At 43.6% G+C, this 17,656-nt stretch overlaps 1 protein-coding gene across 3 annotated transcripts in view; it reads right to left on the reverse strand.

Annotated features, from left to right (window-relative positions):
* Window positions 1-17,656, reverse strand: part of abca4b (ATP-binding cassette, sub-family A (ABC1), member 4b) — a 184,462-nt gene that overhangs the window by 20,923 nt on the left and 145,883 nt on the right. For all 3 annotated transcript variants that reach the window (XM_073062717.1, XM_073062716.1, XM_073062715.1), the window contains 7 exons: window positions 15,767-15,872; window positions 13,723-13,797; window positions 12,565-12,734; window positions 11,337-11,514; window positions 4,073-4,188; window positions 3,819-3,966; window positions 2,090-2,213 (listed from right to left, as the gene is read on the reverse strand). In XM_073062717.1, coding sequence (XP_072918818.1) covers window positions 2,090-2,213; window positions 3,819-3,966; window positions 4,073-4,188; window positions 11,337-11,514; window positions 12,565-12,734; window positions 13,723-13,797; window positions 15,767-15,872 — 917 coding nt within the window. The remainder of the gene's footprint in view (window positions 1-2,089; window positions 2,214-3,818; window positions 3,967-4,072; window positions 4,189-11,336; window positions 11,515-12,564; window positions 12,735-13,722; window positions 13,798-15,766; window positions 15,873-17,656) is intronic.

Here is a 17,656-nt window from a genome sequence, read left to right on the forward strand (position 1 = left end):
CTGAGAGTTTTTAAAAAGTCCTTAGTGTACCTGTCTCTTCTATGCACCCACCACTCTCTGTAAAAAACCTATCTCTGGCATTCCTCCTAAACTTTCCTCCAATCACAATAGAATTATTTGGAAATACAGTTGGGCAACAGGCCTTTACAGCCCAATGAGCGGGCAATCCCCAATTACACCCTTGTGACCAATTAACCTACTAACCTGGACACCTTTGGAATGAGGGATGAAATGGTTTACTCACAACTTCAAAACTTAATAACTGTTGAAGATTCTTTCACATTGAAGAATGAGCAAACTTACAAAAACATTTTGATTTAAAACCATCTGAGGCTTGGGCATTTTCCATGGAGATTCACATTACGGCTTCACTGGGCGAGTGGTAAAACTGAGAGAATGCTAAGGGCTGTCATATTTATGGGGGTGGCACGATAGTGTAGAAGTTCGGTTAACGCTGTTACATCACCAGCGACCCGGGTTCAATTCCTGCCACTGTCCGTAAGGAGTGTGTACGTTCACCTTGTGACCACGTGGGTTACTCTGTGTGGCGTACAGCCCTCTGTGCCCTAATAAAAACGAATCCCCCCCACCTTCACGATTCCCCATCCCCTTTTCCCTCTCTCACCTTGTCTCCTTACCTGCCCATCACCTCCTTCTGGTGCTCCTCCCCCTTATCTTCCTTCCATGGCCTTCTGTCCTCTCCTATCAGATTCTGCCTTCTCCTGCCCTGCATCACTTTCACCAATCAACTTCCCAGCTCTTTCCTTCACCCCTCCCCCCTCCTGGTTTCTCCTGTCACCCTGTGCTTCTTCCTCCCCTCCCCCCACCTTCTAACTCTGCCCCCTTATCTTTTCTCCAGCCCCGATGAAGGGTCTCAGCCCGATTTTTCGTAAATCACACCTGGCCTGGGTGTGTGTGTGTGTGTGTGTGTGTGTGTGTGTGTGTGTGTGTGTGTGTGTGTGTGTGTGTGTGTGTGTGTGTGTGTGTGTGTGTGTGTGTGTGTGTGTGTGTGTGTGTGTGTGTGTGTGTGTGTGTGTTTGTTTTGCTTGGATTTCCAGCGTCTGCAGATTTTCTCTTTGTATGATTGTCAAGCTGGGTTCTGAAAACAGGAAACCAGTAATGCAGGCCATAGTCTGCTTTTTGCAGTAACCACATAAACACAAGTCACCGAGTATCTGCACTTTCTGTGTGCGGTTAGCAGAATCGCTGCACTACTGCAAGTTCCAAATTAGTAACGCTAACCATAACCATCTCCTTTCCAGTAAAAGCTTTTTAAACTCATTGCTTTAACCCAATCTAGTGCTCAACATTAGATAGGCTTTTAGACTTTTTTTCTTTTATCATGAGATTATTTTTTTCAAACTGCTATTAAGTTACAGCTGTGATGACTCGACTGATAACACGAATGTTAAAACAGTTCATCTCCACATACCCACTTGAGTGCTGACATTTGCTGCCACAAGTTAATGCAGTTTGACTGTGACAGGTGAGGAACTACCTGACCAGAGAGATTGTTCTGAATACACCTGACCTGAGGACGCGGACATTCGCAATTCAGCTTCACTGGGAGGGTGGTAAAATTGAGAGAACGCTAAGGGTCGTCACATTTATTGCTTTGATACAATAGAGTAGAGGTTAGCATAACACTATTACAGCACCAGCGATCAGGGTTCAATTCTTCCCACTGTCCGTACGGTGTTTGTACATTCTCCCTGTGACCACGTGGGTTACTTGATCCTACTGGTGTAATTGGCTGGGGCTTCTTACTCTGTTTTTTCTCCAAAAAGGTAAACAGTACCTTCTCACAAGTAAGTCAAAAGTGAGATTAATAATTGTGTAGTCTCTGCTTGCAGATTCTGTACTGACAAATGGCACATTGAAGAAACTTAAAATGTGAAACTAAGTCTTAAAATGGTAACAACAACACATACAAAATGCTGGTAGAACACAGCGGGCCAGGCAGCATCGTAATTTCATTTCAGTATTATATTCGCCCTCCACAGTACCTTCAACTTATGACTGAAGAACAATAGGACCCGAGGATGGAGACACACTTACTGACTCTCTGATGGACTATGTGAAGACTTACCAAACCTTGCGTATACCTCAGTCACTGCCTGATTCATAGCCATGTCGATTAAACCTCTTCCCAAACAGAAGTGTGGAAATACTAGCAGAACATTTTTTAACATTGAATTGAACATTTGGAGACCCTGGAATAGAAAAATCATGCAGTATTAATTGTTTTGACCTTTGGCCATAAGCAAATAGGACATACCTGAAGAACTAGTGAACATCAGAAGTTACAAGTTCACTGTGTATTTCAGTTATCACCCAACAACCTTACTAGCCACCCATTGCCCTACCTTCCGGGCATTCATCATTACTTTATACAGTGCTGTGCAAAAGTCTTTGGCACATACTGTATATATAGCTAGGGTGCCTTAGACTTCTGCACAATACTGTATTTATTAACATGGAATGGAGAGTGAGTTTGTAAATCCCACGAGAGCAAAGGATGTTGGGAATAGTGAAGGTAGGGCACCATGGGAGGGGTGTGGGGCAGGTGGCAGAGAAGGAGTGCCAGGGGTGGGAGGGGAATTGTGTGGGTGCAGAGTCTCCCTCACTCACCCTCTCTCTCACTCTCCTACTCTCTCTCTCTCTCTCTCTCTCTCTCTCTCTCTCTCACATATAAGAGTTTTGCACAGTTATTTTATTCTCTTGGACTATTTTTATTTTTATTGTGTGACTGTATTTTACTGATATCTTATATATATTTGCTATCTTATACGTGCCTTGTGCGGTATGTGACTGTTGGTACTGTGTTTTGCAGCTTGGCCCTGGAGTAACGCTGTTTCGTTGCCTATATTCAATGTTATTCATGTAAAGTTGAATGACAATTAAACAAACGAACTATCTCTATTGAATTCCTGCAGATTATCAGAGATTCATTTGTTGAACAAATAACATTTTAATAAAAATAGAACATTGTATTTTTTGAACAAAATGAAATAAGAAGGCCCATTTATTTGAGTCAGACTATTATAGCACAAAAAAGCCTTTCAGCCCATCTAGTAATGTTGAACTGCTATTCTACCCAGTCCAATCGACCTCCACCTGGACCATAGCCCTCCATACCCCTCAAATCCATGTACTTATCTAAACTTCTCTTAAATGTTACTTTTGCATACCTTTATCAAATCTCCCCTTTTTCTCCTACTCTCCAGGGAATAAAGTCCCAATTTGACTTTTCCCTGTAAGTCATGTTCTGAAATCCTGGCTGTTTACCTGGTTATTACCTGGACCACATTAGCTTTTATTCTGTGTACCTAATCCCATTGATCTGCAGCTTAACCAAACTCCTCTTAAACGCTGCAATCGAACCCGCATCCAGCACTTCTGCTGGCAGTTTGTCCCACACTTGCCCCATCCTCTGAGCGAAGAAGATCCCCCTCATGTTCCTCTTAAATATTTCACCTTTCACCCTTAAACAATGACCACTAGTTCTAGTCTCACTCAACCCCAGCTTGCATTAACCCTATCGATACAATTTTGTATACCTCTATCAAATCTCCCCTCAGTCTCCTGCATTCCAGAGAATAAAGTCTGAAGCTATTCAACCTTTCCCTGTAACTCAGGTCTTCAAGTCCTGGCTTGATTACCTGGCCTATAATGGCTTTTAAATATCTAGTCTCTCATTCCACCAATAATGCGAACCAGCAGAGCAGGAGTATCTCAGCCCACTCCATCATTCTCCCAGGGAAGAGTAAAACAAAATGTCTATTTAGTAGGCTTACAAAAACTCAAAGAACACCCACCCTGCTATTTTCAAACAGGTCGAGAATAAACGTGATGGCACTGCCATTGATGCCGATGAAGAGATTGATGCAGGACAGAGCCACGTAGGCAGTGCTGGGAACACTGAACACAAACGATGCTGGGTACATCATGGGGGTCACCGCCCACCTGCAACAGAGGGGAACACACGTTTGAAGCTTGATGCCAGCAGACAAATAATGACCAATCAGCCCCTGAGGAAATGAATAATGGAGATGTTGAATTTATGCCTTACCCGTAAAGCAGTAACAGAGCTACAAATGCAGGCAGGTTTTGTGAAGAGGTGTAGGCTTTCTTCCTGAAGCCAATGAAGATCAGGATTACCATTATTGTAGTCACTGAGTAGTTACACTGAGGAATAGGGAAGCAAACATTGTCAGGTGAAATGTTACAACTGCTGCAAGATAGCACAGCAATCAAAGTTCAAGGTTCAAATTAAATTTATTGTCTAAGTACATACTCTCAGTGGCCACCTGGTCATCAATGCAAATACCCAATTATGCCAATCATGTGGCAGCAACTCAATGCATAAAAGCATGTAGACATGGTCAAGAGGATCAGGCTAAACATCAAACTGGTGTTGTAGAAGACTGCCTTGGAGCCTGAAGGGACTGTGGACTGATCCAGAGAGATGTTGAAGATGTCTGTTAGAACCTCTGTTAATTCACACCCTCAGTCCCTCAGCTCCCAACCAGGTATGCTAGGAGGAGGCGGCTAAGGTAAGTGAGGAACTCTGAGGAAAGGAGACTGGTGAATTAATAACAGCGCACAAAGAAAGGGCAGATGTGTCAAATAACTTTTTTTGCAATAGTCTTCACCATGGAAGGCATTGTTAATACCCCTAGGATATCAGACAGACTAATTCCAAACAACATGGTAGAAATGACAAAAATCTCAATGATAAGGGGTTAAATTTTGAAGGAAACCAGGGGGCTTCAAGCAGTAAGTCACAGTGCCCATTGAACTTTGCACTGGGATTTAAGGGTTATGTCTGCAGAGAGAGAGGGCCCATTGATTGATATCTTTCATTGGGCTCCCTTCCAGGAAGGGTGGGACCTGTACAAAAGGGATGGTTTGCACCTGAACTGGAGGGTACTAATATCCTAGCGGAAAGGGTTGCTAGTATTGAATGGGGGGGGGGCAGTGTGGTGGTTTAAACTAGAGCTGCAGGAGGATGGGAACCAATGCACTAGAACAGATAGTGGAGTGGTCGTGCAGAAAGACGTTGTCAAGCCTACATACGTACAAATTTGGTCATCAAAAGGGTGAGCACAGTGGGACTGATGTTCTGAGCTGTGTATATTTCAATGCAAGGAGTATTGTAGGAAAGGTGGATTACCTCAGGGCCTGGATCAGCATGAGGAATTATGACATTGTTACCACTAGTGAGACTTGGTTGCAGGAGGGGCAGGACTGGCAGCTCAATGTTCCAGGGTCCTGTTGGTTTAGAGGTGACAGAGTGGGAGGGGTGGCATTTCTAGTCAGGGAAAATGTCGCAGCGGTGCTCAGTCAGGACAGACTTTATGGGTAGAACTGTGGAATAAGAAAGGCACGACCACGTTAATGGGATGATATTATAGACCACCCAACAGTCTACAGGATTTAGAGGAGTAAATTTGTAGAGGGATTGCAGAATGTTGCAAGAAACACAAGATTGTGATTGTAGGTGATTTCAACTTTCCACATATTGATTAGGACTCCCAAAATGTAAAAGGACTGGATGGGATAGAATCTGTCAAATGTGTTCAGGGAAGTTTCCTTAATCAGTACATAGAAGTCCCAATGAGAAAGTGTGCGATACTAGATCTATTAGGGAATGAGACAGGGCAGGTGACAGAAGTTTATGTAAGGGAACACTTAATGCCACTAGTTTCAAAGTGTTTATGAGAAAGGATAGGTCTGATTCTTGGGTTGAGATTCTAAATTGGTGTAAGGCCAATTTTGACGGTATCAGAAAGGTTCTAGCAAGTGTGCATTGGGACAGGTGATTTTCTGAAAGGTGTACTTGGTAAGTGGGTGGCCTTCAAAAGTGAGAATTTTGCGAGTATAGAGTTTGTATGTACCTGTGGGAATAAAAGGCAAAGGTAACAGGTTTACGGAATCTTGGTTTTGAGAAAAATTGAAGCCCTGGTTGAGAAACAGAAGTGCATCAAAGGCACAGACAGTTAGGAACAAATGAGGCAGCTGAGGAGTGTAAGAAATGTAAAAGAACACTTAGGAAGGAAATCAGGTTGAATAAAAGAGACATGAGTTGCTTTAGCAGTCAAGGTGAAGGAGAATCCTAAGGGCTTCTACAGGTATAGTAAGAGCAAAAGGATAGCAACGGTCAAAATTGATCCTCTGGAAGATTAGATTGGTAATTGATGTGTGGAGCTGGAAGAGATGGGGGAGATCTTGCTTCTGTATTTGCCCGGGAGATGGACACAGATTCTGTAGATATGAGTGTGGTGAACTACATATACCTGTCTGGACACGCCCCCTGCTGACTGCTCCTGTGGTCCCTCCCACTGACCGTGGCTCCTCCCACAGACCCCGGTATAAAGGCGATTGAGGCCTGAGCCCGGCCCTCAGTCTCCAGGATGTAGTATGGTGGTCAACTACGGCTTGTTCTTTCTTCCAGTCAATAAAAGCCGATATCTCGTCTTCACGTCTCAGAGAGAGTTATTGATGGTGCATCAATGAGGCAATGCAACAGTGAGGTCATGGGCCCTATACGATGAGAGAGGAGGTGGTGCTTGTGGTCTTGAGGCAAATTGGTGTGCATAAATCCCCAGAGCTTGACAAGCTGTTCCCTCAGACCCTGTGGGAGGCTAGTGCAAAAGGTTCAAGGGCCCTAGCAGAGATATTTAAGACCATAAGACATGGGAGCAGAATGAGCCATTTGGCCTGTCAAGTCTGCTCCACCATTCTATGATGGCTGATCCTTTTCTCCCCTCCTCAGCCCCACTCCCCAGCCTTCTCCCAATAACCTTTGATGCCATGCCTAATCAAGAACCGATCAATCTCTGCCTTAAATACACCCAACGACCTGGCCTTCACAGCTGCCTATGGTAACAAATTCCACAACTTCACCACCCTCTGGCTAAAGAAATTTCTCCGCATCACTGTTTTAAATGGATGCCCCTCTATCCTGAGGCTGTGCCCTCTTGTCCTATGTTTCCCCCACCATGGGAGACATCCTTTCCACATCTACTCTGTCTAGGCCTTTCAACATTCTAAAGGTTTCAATGAGATCCCCCCCTCCCATCCTTCATCCCCCCTTTATTCCCAGCATCATCCTTGTGAACCTCTTCTGAACCCTCTCCAGTGCCAGTACATCTTTTCTTAGATGAGGAGCCCAAAACTGTTCACAATCCTCAAGGTGAGGCCTCACCAGTGCCTTATAAAGCCTCAGCATCACATCCCTGTTCTTGTAGTCTAGACCTCTTGAAATGAATGCTAACATTGCATTTGCCTTCCTCATCACCGACTCAACCTGCAAGTTAGATTGTTCTGCATCACAGATTTTTGGATTTTCTCCCTGTTTAGAAAATAGTCTGCACATTTATTTCTACTACCAAAGTGCGTGACCATGCAATTGCTAACCTTGCATTTCATTTGCCACTCTCTTGCCCATTCTCCTAATCTGTCTGAGTCCTTCTGCATCCTACTTGTTTCCTCAACACAGCCTGCCCCTCCACCAATCTTCATATCATCTGCGACCTTGGCAACAAAGCCACCTACAGCTTAAAAAGAAACCGTTCCAACACTGACTGACCCCTATGGCAGCCAACCAGAAAAGGACCCTTTTATTCTCATTGGCTGCCTCCTACCAATCAGACACTGCTCTAACCATGCCAGTTAATTTCTTGACATATAATGGGCTCTTAACTTGGTAAGCAGCCTCATGTGTGGCACCTTGTCAAAAGCCTTCTGAAAGTCCAAATATAGAACATCCACTGCTTATCCACCCCATTATCTATCCTACGTGTAATCTCCTCAAAGAATTCCAACAGGTTCATCAGACAAGATTTTCCCTTAAGGAAACCATGTTGGCTTTGTACTATCTTGTCCTGTACCACGAAGTACTCCATAACTTCATCCTTCACAATTGACTCCAACATCTTCCCAACCACTGAGATCAGGCTAACTGGTCTATAATTTCCTTTCTGCTGCCTCCCTCCTTTCTTAAAGAGTGGAGTGACATTTGCAATTTTCCAGACCTCTGGCACCATGCCAGAGTCCAAAAGTTTTTGTCAGATCATTATTAATGCCTCCACAATCTGTATAGCTACCTCTTTCAGAGCCCTAGGGTGTAGATCATTTGGTCTGGGTGACTTATGTACCCTTAGGACTTCCAACTTTTTGAGCACCTTCGCCCTTGTAACTGCACTCCTCTTCCCCTCCCTCACACCCTTCAATATCTGGCACACTGCTAGTGTCTTTCACAGTGAAGACTGATGCAAAATACTCATTATAAACATTCTTAGCCATTGGTGGGTTGCGGATGTTTGTAGGATAGCTAATGTTGTAAAGATAGGCTCTAAGAATAAATCAGGAAATTATAGGTTGGTGAGTCTGACATCAGCTGTGGGAAAGTTATTGGAAGGTATTCTGAGGACCGGATATATAAGTATTCGGATAGACATTGACAGATTAAGGATAGTCAGCTTGGCTTTGTGCTTGGTAGATCCTGTCTAACTAATCTTATAGAGTTTTTTGAGGAAGTTAACAGGAAAGTTGATGAAGGCAAGGCAGTGGATGGGGTCTACATGGATTTAGCAAGGCCTTTGACAAGGTCCTTGTGGGAGGTTGGTCAAGAAGGCTCATTCGTGTGCATTCAAGATGAGGTTGGAAATTGGATTAGACATCGGCTTTGCAGAAGAAGCCAGAGTGTGGTAGTAGATGGTTGCCTCTCTGACTGGAGTCCTGCGACTAGTGGTGTGCCAGGGGGGGATCAGTGCTGGGTCTGTTGCTGTTTGTCATCTATATCAACGATTTGGATGACAATGTGGTAAGCTGGATCGGCAAATTTGCCGATGACACCAAGAATGGGGGTATAGTTGAAAATGAGGAAGGCTATCAAAGCTTGCAGCGGGATTTGGACCAGCTGGAAAAATGGGCTGAAAATTGGCAGATGGAATTTAATACAAGCAATTGTGAGATGTTGCACTTTGGTAGGACGATCCAGGGTAGGTCCGACACAGCGAGCGATAGGGCACTGAGCAGTGCGGTAGCAATCTGGCAATAAATCATTCCTTGAAAGTGGCATCACAGGCAGGCAGTGTGGTAAGGAAAGCTTTTGGCACATTGGCCTTCATAAATCAAAGTATTGACTACAGGAGTTGGGATGTTATGTTGAAGTTGTACAAGTCGTTGGCGAGGCCTGATTTGGAGTATTGTGTGCAGTTTTGCTCACCTACCTACAGGAAAGACGTAAATAAGATCAAAAGAGTGCAGAAAAATTAACAAGGTGTTGCTGGGACTTAAGGAAAGGTTGAATAGGTTAGGACTTTAATCCCTATAATGTAGAAGACAGAGGGAAGATTTGATAGTTACACAAAACTATGAGGGGTATAGATAGGCTTTTCCACTGAGGTTGGATGAGACTAGAACTAGATATCATGGATTAAGGGTGAAGGTTGAGATGTTTAAGGGAACATGGGGGGTACTTTTTCACTCAGTGGGTGGTGAGAGTGCGGAACGAGCTGCCATCTGGATGCAGGGTTGATTTCATTATTTAAGAGGTTTTTGGATAGGTACATGGATGGGAGGGGTATGGAATGTTATGTTTCGGGTGCAGGTCGATGGGTCTAGGCAGACTAATGGTTTGGAATGGATTAGATGGGCCAAAGGGTCTGTGTCTGTGCTGTAGTATTCTATGACTCGATATCACACTGAACTCTGGGAGGGTTACAGGGTGACTCGCTTGTACAAAATAGAAGAGAGGCAGAAGGCAGGGAACTACAGGCCAATTAGTTTAACATGTATTATTGACAAGATGCTGGAATCAATAATCAGAAAAGGAACAGCTAACCAACCACTTAGGAAAGCTGAATATACCGTACCTGTAAAAGTATTCAGCCCCTTGGAAGTTTTCAAGAATATGAATACAAGAAAATTTCCAAGTATCCCTTGGAGTACCGTTAAGTCAGTCATCAAGAAATGGAAAGAATATGGCACAGCTGTAAATCTGCCTAGAGCAGGCCGTCCTCAAAAACTGAGTGACCGTGCAAGAAGGGGACTAGTGAGGGAGGCCACCAAGAGACCTATGACAACTCTGGAGGAGTTACAAGCTTCAGTGGCTGAGATGGGAGAGACTGCGCATACAACAACTGTTGTCGGGGTGCTTCACCAGTCACAGCTCTATGAGAGAGTGGCAAGGACAAAGCTACTGTTGAAAAGAACTCACATGAAATCTCAGTTAGAGTTTGCCTGAAAGCATGTGGAAGTCAGCTGGAAGTTTCTATGGTCTGATGAAACCAAAATTGAGCTTTTTGGCCATCAGACTAAAGGCTATGTTTGGTGTAAACCAAACACCGCACATCATCAAAACACACCATTCCCACCATGAAGCACGGTGGTGGCTGCATCATGCTCTGGGGATGCTTCACTGCAGCAGGCCCTGGAAGGCTTGTGAAGGTAGAGGGTAAAATGAATGCAGCAAAATACAGGGAAATCCTGGAGGAAAACCTAATGCTGTCTGCAAGAGAACTGTGACTTGGGAGATTTTTTTTCCAGCAAGACCCCAAGCATAAAGCCAAAGCTACACAGGAATGGCTTAAAAACAACAAAGTTAATGTCCTGGAGCGGCCAAGTCAGAGCCCGGACCTTAATCCAATTGAGAATTTGAAAATGGCTGTTCATTCATGATCCCCATGCAATCTGACAGAGTTTGAGCAGTTTTGTAAAGAAGAATGGGGAAAGATTGCAGTGTCCAGATGTGCAAAGCTGATAGAGACCTATCTACACAGACTTAAGGCTGTAATTGCTGCCAAAGTTTCATCTACTAAATACTGACTTGAAGGGGGTGAGCAATTATGCAATCAATTATGCTGTGTTTTATATTTCTAATTAATTTAATCACTTTTTTTTAGAGATCTGTTTTCACTTTGACATGAAAGAGTCTTTTTCTGTTGATCAGTGTCAAAAAAGTCAAATTAAATCCACTGTGATTCAATGTTGAATAGAACATGAAAACTTCCGGGAGGGGAGGCAGAATACTTTTTATAGGAACTGTAATTAAACTTACTTAACACTGTTTTTTTTTAAAAGGTTAACCGTGTTTGACTTGTATATCTGAATTCTTTGAGTTCTAAAATTTCATCGTATCAGCTCTAGCAACTCAAAATCATAATATTTAGGTGTTGGCATATTGCAATGATCTATTTCTATAATGTGACTGAATTATATTACATTTTAGACAATTGACATGTATTATAAGACAGTTTCAAGTGAGGAACATTATTACCAGCTGCTACTGCCTGGGTGCGCTCACTTTCCCTCTGATTATGACGTACCATATCCCAAAGGAAGTTGGACACCCAGTAGGTGGTCGAGCTCATTCCACTGACAAACTGCAGGTGCTTCGCATTCGAGACCCTCTCCTGTATGAGGTAGATCACAAAGCTGGCTGGGACAAACGACATGGCAAAGACCACGCTGATTGCAATCACTGCGTCCACTGAAGTAGTAAGGCTGAAATCACATATCCAATTTGCTGTTAATGGCGGCGAGAAACACTAGCAAGCTTGATACAATTATAACAGGGAGTGAGACTCAAAGAGGCTCTTATAGAGATATAGCACGGCCCCAGGCCTTTCTTGCCCATCTGCCTTTTTAGACTCCTGGCCATTGTTCATCACTGGGCCAACAGCTCCAAAAAATGATTTACTGGATATTCTTCCCCTGCGGTTAGTGAAAACTTGCAATATTCAATTTAATTTTTATTTAGAGATACAGCTCAGTAACAGGTCCTCCAGCCCAACGAGCCCATGCTACCCAAGTACACACATGTGGCAAATTTAACTACTAACCCGCACATCTTTGGAATGTGGGAGGAAATTGGGGCACCCGGAGGAAATCCTCATGGTCGCAGGGACAGCATATAAACTCCTTACAGACGGCGAATGGAATTTAACCCAGGTCACTGGTTCTGTAATAACGTTACGTTAACTGCAATGGTACCATGCCATTGATTGTTTTATAGGTGATGCTTTCAGAGGTTTCAGAAGATGCTTTGCAAATCTCAAAATTATTAAGTGGTAGCAAGTATTAAATCTTGATTCTGTTTAGAAGTGAGGGTTACCCATTTAAAATTGTGGTGAAGCCACTTTTCTTCCTCTCAGAGGGTTATGAGTTTTGGAGAATTCTCCTTGAAATTCTCCTCAGCTGGGGAGTGGGGCTGAGGAGGGGTAAAAAAAAAAGGATCAGCCATGATTGAATAGCAGATCAGACTTGATGGGCCAAATGGCCTAATTTTGATCGTATGTCTTGTGGTCCCATGGTCTAAATTGTATTGGCAGCAGAGTCTTTGAATACTTTTGAAGTAAATTCCTGATCAGCAAGAAAGTGTAAGTTCACTGGGGTTGGCAAGGATGTGGAGTTGAGGTTATTATTGGTTATAATGAGGTTATAATTCACATGAACCTGTGAAATAGTGGAGTATGCTGAATGGCCTATTCCCGTGACTGACAGAGATGGGCAGGGGTCGCTCAATAAATGTGGCCTCAGCGCTCACCAACTTACACTGTCACCTCTGAAAGCTGCTCCTTTGTGAGGTTGAGCGGATGATTGATGACGGTAATGCCATAGTCCTCTGCGTGATGTTGCTTGGGAAGGTTCACCCGAAGAATTGCATTGTTGGCCACATTCGTGAAGGCAACCATGGCGTGCCAGCCTTTGTTATTGAACCACACCTGGAATAGATATACGTTAGGGAGTCACAGCTCCTGACACGAAAGCAAGAATCAGTTTTGTACTTTTGGTTTATAAATGAAATCCTAAATGAGGTCAGATGTTTTCATGTGGAGTATAGTTTTACATCGGATCCTTGAGGTATCCAGTTGCTCTTTTTCCAGATGGCCAACAGTATGAGTCTTACCACAGATTGGTGTGCACACAGAACAAAGCAAACGATTGCATCAAAAATGTAGGAGCCATGCATCTCCTCTATATCTGCATTGTATTCTGTTTTCAATGGTTCCATTTAATATCAGAGAATGTATACAGTATACAACCTGAAATTCTTACTCTTCACAGAAATCCATGAAAACAGGAGAGAATGAGTGACAGAAAAACATTGGATGCCCAAGCACCCCTCTCCCCCAACACACAAATAGCAGCAGTGTCAACCCTCCCCCAGTTACTTCAGCACCCACCAAACAAGCAATAGCAAAGCCCCCAAAGAGAGACCATGACTTGCAGTCCAACAAAAACAATTGTTCATCTGACAATTCAACATGCTACGGGCTCTTTCTCTCTGTCTCTCTCTCTTCATAACAAGGGACAGAGAGGAGTCACCCTTTCACAGCGAGTGGGGAGACCAATGAAACGAAACAGCTCGCTGATTACGATGTTGCAATCTGCCATGGAATAAAAGCTTTGTTCATGGTGGTTTGGAGCTGAGGTCACATCTTTTGCTGAAAGCTTAGTTAATTATGCTTAAGTATACTGAAATTTCATCGCTTCTAGATGATATGTTTGCTAATTGAGAATAAAGGATCGAATAACTTTCTTCGACTTTTGGAACCATCATTATTGGAGCTGAGGCGCATCATACAAGTATAACAAATTCATGGTGGTTGCCAGTAGTGGCAATTGTTTTTTCTTAGAATTGGCCGCTACAAAAGGTACAAGCACAACAAAAAGAATTTTGTGGTCTTTATTTCAGGTTTTGTGACTCACCTTGATATTTTCTTCAGTCTCCAAATACTTAAGGAAGTCATTCAGATTGCTAAACACCATCTGTGTAGTATTGCCCTAGTGCAAAAAAAAAAATCAATTAATTGAATAATATGACCAGGAATTCAACATGAACATTGTAACTAGAATTGGATGGAAGAAGCAATATCTTTCTACCACTAGAGGGAGCAATGAAACATGGAAATATCCTCTGAATGCTATAGGATGGCCTTGCCCTATGGCCCTATCTATAAACTTATTTAACAATGAAGTGCATCTTTTCCCTCTTCATTTGGAGATAAACTGCATTCAGGTGTATGTATGCGATGAGCTTATACACATTGTACAGTAGAGGGACATCCTTTGCAACAACAACACTTCACCAGAGAAGGTGAAAGAGGAAAAGAAGATTAGCCGGCCCACAAGATAAGGTTTTGGAAGGTCAATGAACCTGATGGCTAAAATAATATGATCATTACCAAGTAATAGACTGATTAGACTTCATATCCAAAACTGCCTTACAAAATCCTGAACAGTGAACTAACACTGACACGTTTGGGGTGACATGACAGTTAGCATAACACTATTGCTGAGCCAGTGACCTGGGTTCAGTTCTGCCGCTGTCTGTAAGGAGACGGTATGTTCTCCTTGTGCAGGTGTGGGTGTCCTTTGGTTCTCCAGTATCTTCTCACATTCTAAAGACATACTGGTAAGTAGGTTGATTGGATATATGGTTGTATTTGGGTGGCGCAGGCTCATTAGGCCAGAAGGTCCTGTATCTCTAAATAAACTTTAACCCTATTGTGCTTTCGGTGATGTTAACTCCAAGTAATGCCAATGTGACATTTGAATTATTCCATCAGCTGGTAACATCAGCCAAAGCACCTTCTTCAGTACTAAAATGCTGCTAGTTGTGTACTGTTTATGTGGATTATCAAATATGCAAAGAGAAATTTGTAATTATATTGTCATCTTTCTTTGACAAAGTCATTTAATTGACTCAGTGTCCCTGGAATGGAGGGAGGTATTAGGTTGGCTTCTCTGTTGCATTAATTAATCCATTACTGAACCAGACATCATTTGATATCTAAACCCAAATTGAAGATCAACAGTAAAACATTAAGAACCCACTGGAGATTTTAAAATATTTATTGTTCCATTAACCAGTGTATTGCTTTTACTGGGGATGGTATCATAGTCATTGAGTAGTACAACACAGAAACAGGCCATCTTGTCTGTGCTGAACCATCTGAACTGCCTTTACCCATTGCCCTGTACTGGGATCATAGCCCTCCATCCATGTACCTATCCAAAATTCTCTTAAATGTTGAAATCAAGCTCACAAGCACCTCTTGTGCAGGCAGCTCGTTCCACACTCTCACGACCCTCTGAGTGAAAAAGATTCCCCTCATTGGTGACATGGTAGCGTAGTGGTCTAGCACAATGCTTTACAGTACCAGCGACCCGGGTTCAATTCTTGCCACTGCCCGTAAGGAGTTTGTATGTTCTACCCGTGACTGCTCAGGTTTCCTCCAAGTGCTCCAGTTTCCTCGCACAGTCCAAAGACGTACCAGTTGGTAGGTTAGTTAGTCATTCATTGTAAATTGTTCTGTTATTAGGCTAGGATGTAGTCAGATTGCTGGACGGTGTAGTTTGAAGGGCAGGAAGGGCTTATTCTGCACTGTATTTCAGTCAATCAATCTTTAATCAATCAAAAAAAAAGTTCCCCTTAAAATTTTCACCTTTCACCCTAACTCATGAGCACTAGTTGTAGCCCCACCACATGATGTGAATAGCCGTAGTGAGTTGGGACTATTTCATCCTTCAAAAGGAAATCTGGATAAACACAAGATCATTCAGCAGCAGGGAAATAGTTGAGGATTAGTTTCTGATTGCAAGGGAAGTGACTAAAACAGTGTCGATCACTTGCAACTTCCTTCATTTGGGTAAACCACATCATGTGAAATGTAATACAATAAAACCACTGAACTAGGCTGAACAAAGAGCTACTTTGCAATGGTAGAAAACAAAGGTTTGAGCAGCCTACCCCAGTGATATTCAGCAGGCGGCCCAGCTGGGAGAAAAAGCTGCTCATCTGTTTATGGTTGACGGGTAGGCCTGGAAGTTTTCCTCCGATGGTGATGCCGCCATACCTGGAGTGATGAAACAGACACGCGTCAAGTGAACGGACGAACAACAACGAGAAGGAGGCTTGTCAGCTCGGACTCAGCACTTCCCTGCACGAACTACTCAGGACAACACCCTCAGCCCTACCAGATCTGGTGACCTGCTCTTTTTCGAAAGGTCATTGTGTGAATGTTCCACAAAGATTGCCCAATGCTCAGTTCTCTTTACCGCCATCAGGAAATTAATAGAAGATATCAGTGCCCGGCAGCACCTGGATAACACTGAAGCTTGGGCAACAGGTTCACTCTACACGAGGTGATGACCAACCCTCCCCAGTTCAGCCTCTCCTTGACATTTAACAGGGTATAGAGGCATAGAGTCATAGAGAAATACAGCAAAGAAGCAGGCCCTTCAGCCCATCTAGTCCCTGCTGAGCCATTTAGACTGCCTGCTCCCATCAAACTGCACTGGGCCATGGCCCTCCATACCCCTACCATCCACATATGCAATATTAATTCTACACACGGCGATGTCCTTCCCTCCGGCTAAAGCATTCCTTTCACCATGACAGTAAACAGAGTATGTAATGCTCGTTCTACACGAGGTCATGGCCAACCCCATACACCCCCCCCCCCCCCCCCCCCAGGTAAAGCATTTGCCTCCCCACGAGTGGATCAACTCCAGATCACGGGGGATCCACTCAGAAATATGATCTTTTCTTCATTGAAGCTGGGCTGGTGCCAAATTATGGGACTCATTTCACCAAACAAAATGCAGTGCTTCAAGGGGTGACCGCCACCTCTGGACAAGAGCAATTACGTTTAGGCCATCAGTCCTGCTTAAGCTTTATAAGGCCTTGGAAAGACAGCATTTGGAGCTCTGGGCCCCTTATCTTCAGAAAGGACGTGCTGGCATTGGAGATGGTCCAGAGGGGCTTCATCTTAAGCACTGTGAATTGTTTCAGCCAACAAGGAGTATTTCAACTGGACCAAATAGCTCACAGCAGACACAAAAAAAAAAGCACTGGCTGGAAAGAGATTGTAGATTATGTTTGGGTTCTTAAAAAGACTGCTTCTCAGGTTTTATCTGCACAAGTCTCAGGCTACTGATCTCTGAGCACTTAGAGCAAAGGTTGGGCTGGTCAGGGGATCTATTCATCTGACAGCTCCTGGGTGACCACCTACAGTTCTAAACAATGGGGTACCAGAAGTCTGTTCATTCTGACTGCCTGCCCCTTTTCCAAGGCAGCTTTGTGACTGGGTGAAATGGAGACAGAGCACACAATGTCCAACAATACGGTAGAGGTCTATCCCATGACTTGGAGACTTCGACTGATTTCTATAGACGTACAGTGGAGAGTATCCATCACAGCTTAGTACAGAAACACCAGTGCCCGGGAATGGAAAAGACCACAGGGATTGGTGGATGCAGCCCAGTCCATCACCCATAAAGCCCTCCCTACCATTGAGTACACTGATGTGGAGCACTGTCACAAGAAAGCAGCATCCATCATCAAAGACCCCCATCAACCAGCCATGCTCTCTTCTTGCTACTACTGTTGGGCAGGAGGCATGGAAGACTACACTAGGAGGTTCTGGAACAATTATTACCCTACAACCATCAGGCTCCAGAACTGGCATGAATAACTTCACTCACCTCAATTCTGAACTGATTCCTCAACCTACAGACTCACTTCTATGGATTTTACAACTCTTCTTCTCAGCATTATTTCCACAGTTTGTCTTCTTTTGCATATTGGTTGCTTGTCAGTCTTTGTTTATGTATGTTTTTTCAAAGCTTCAATTGTATT

This window comes from Hemitrygon akajei, chromosome 12, assembly GCF_048418815.1.
Source record: "Hemitrygon akajei chromosome 12, sHemAka1.3, whole genome shotgun sequence".
Taxonomy (NCBI): Eukaryota; Metazoa; Chordata; class Chondrichthyes; order Myliobatiformes; family Dasyatidae; genus Hemitrygon; species Hemitrygon akajei.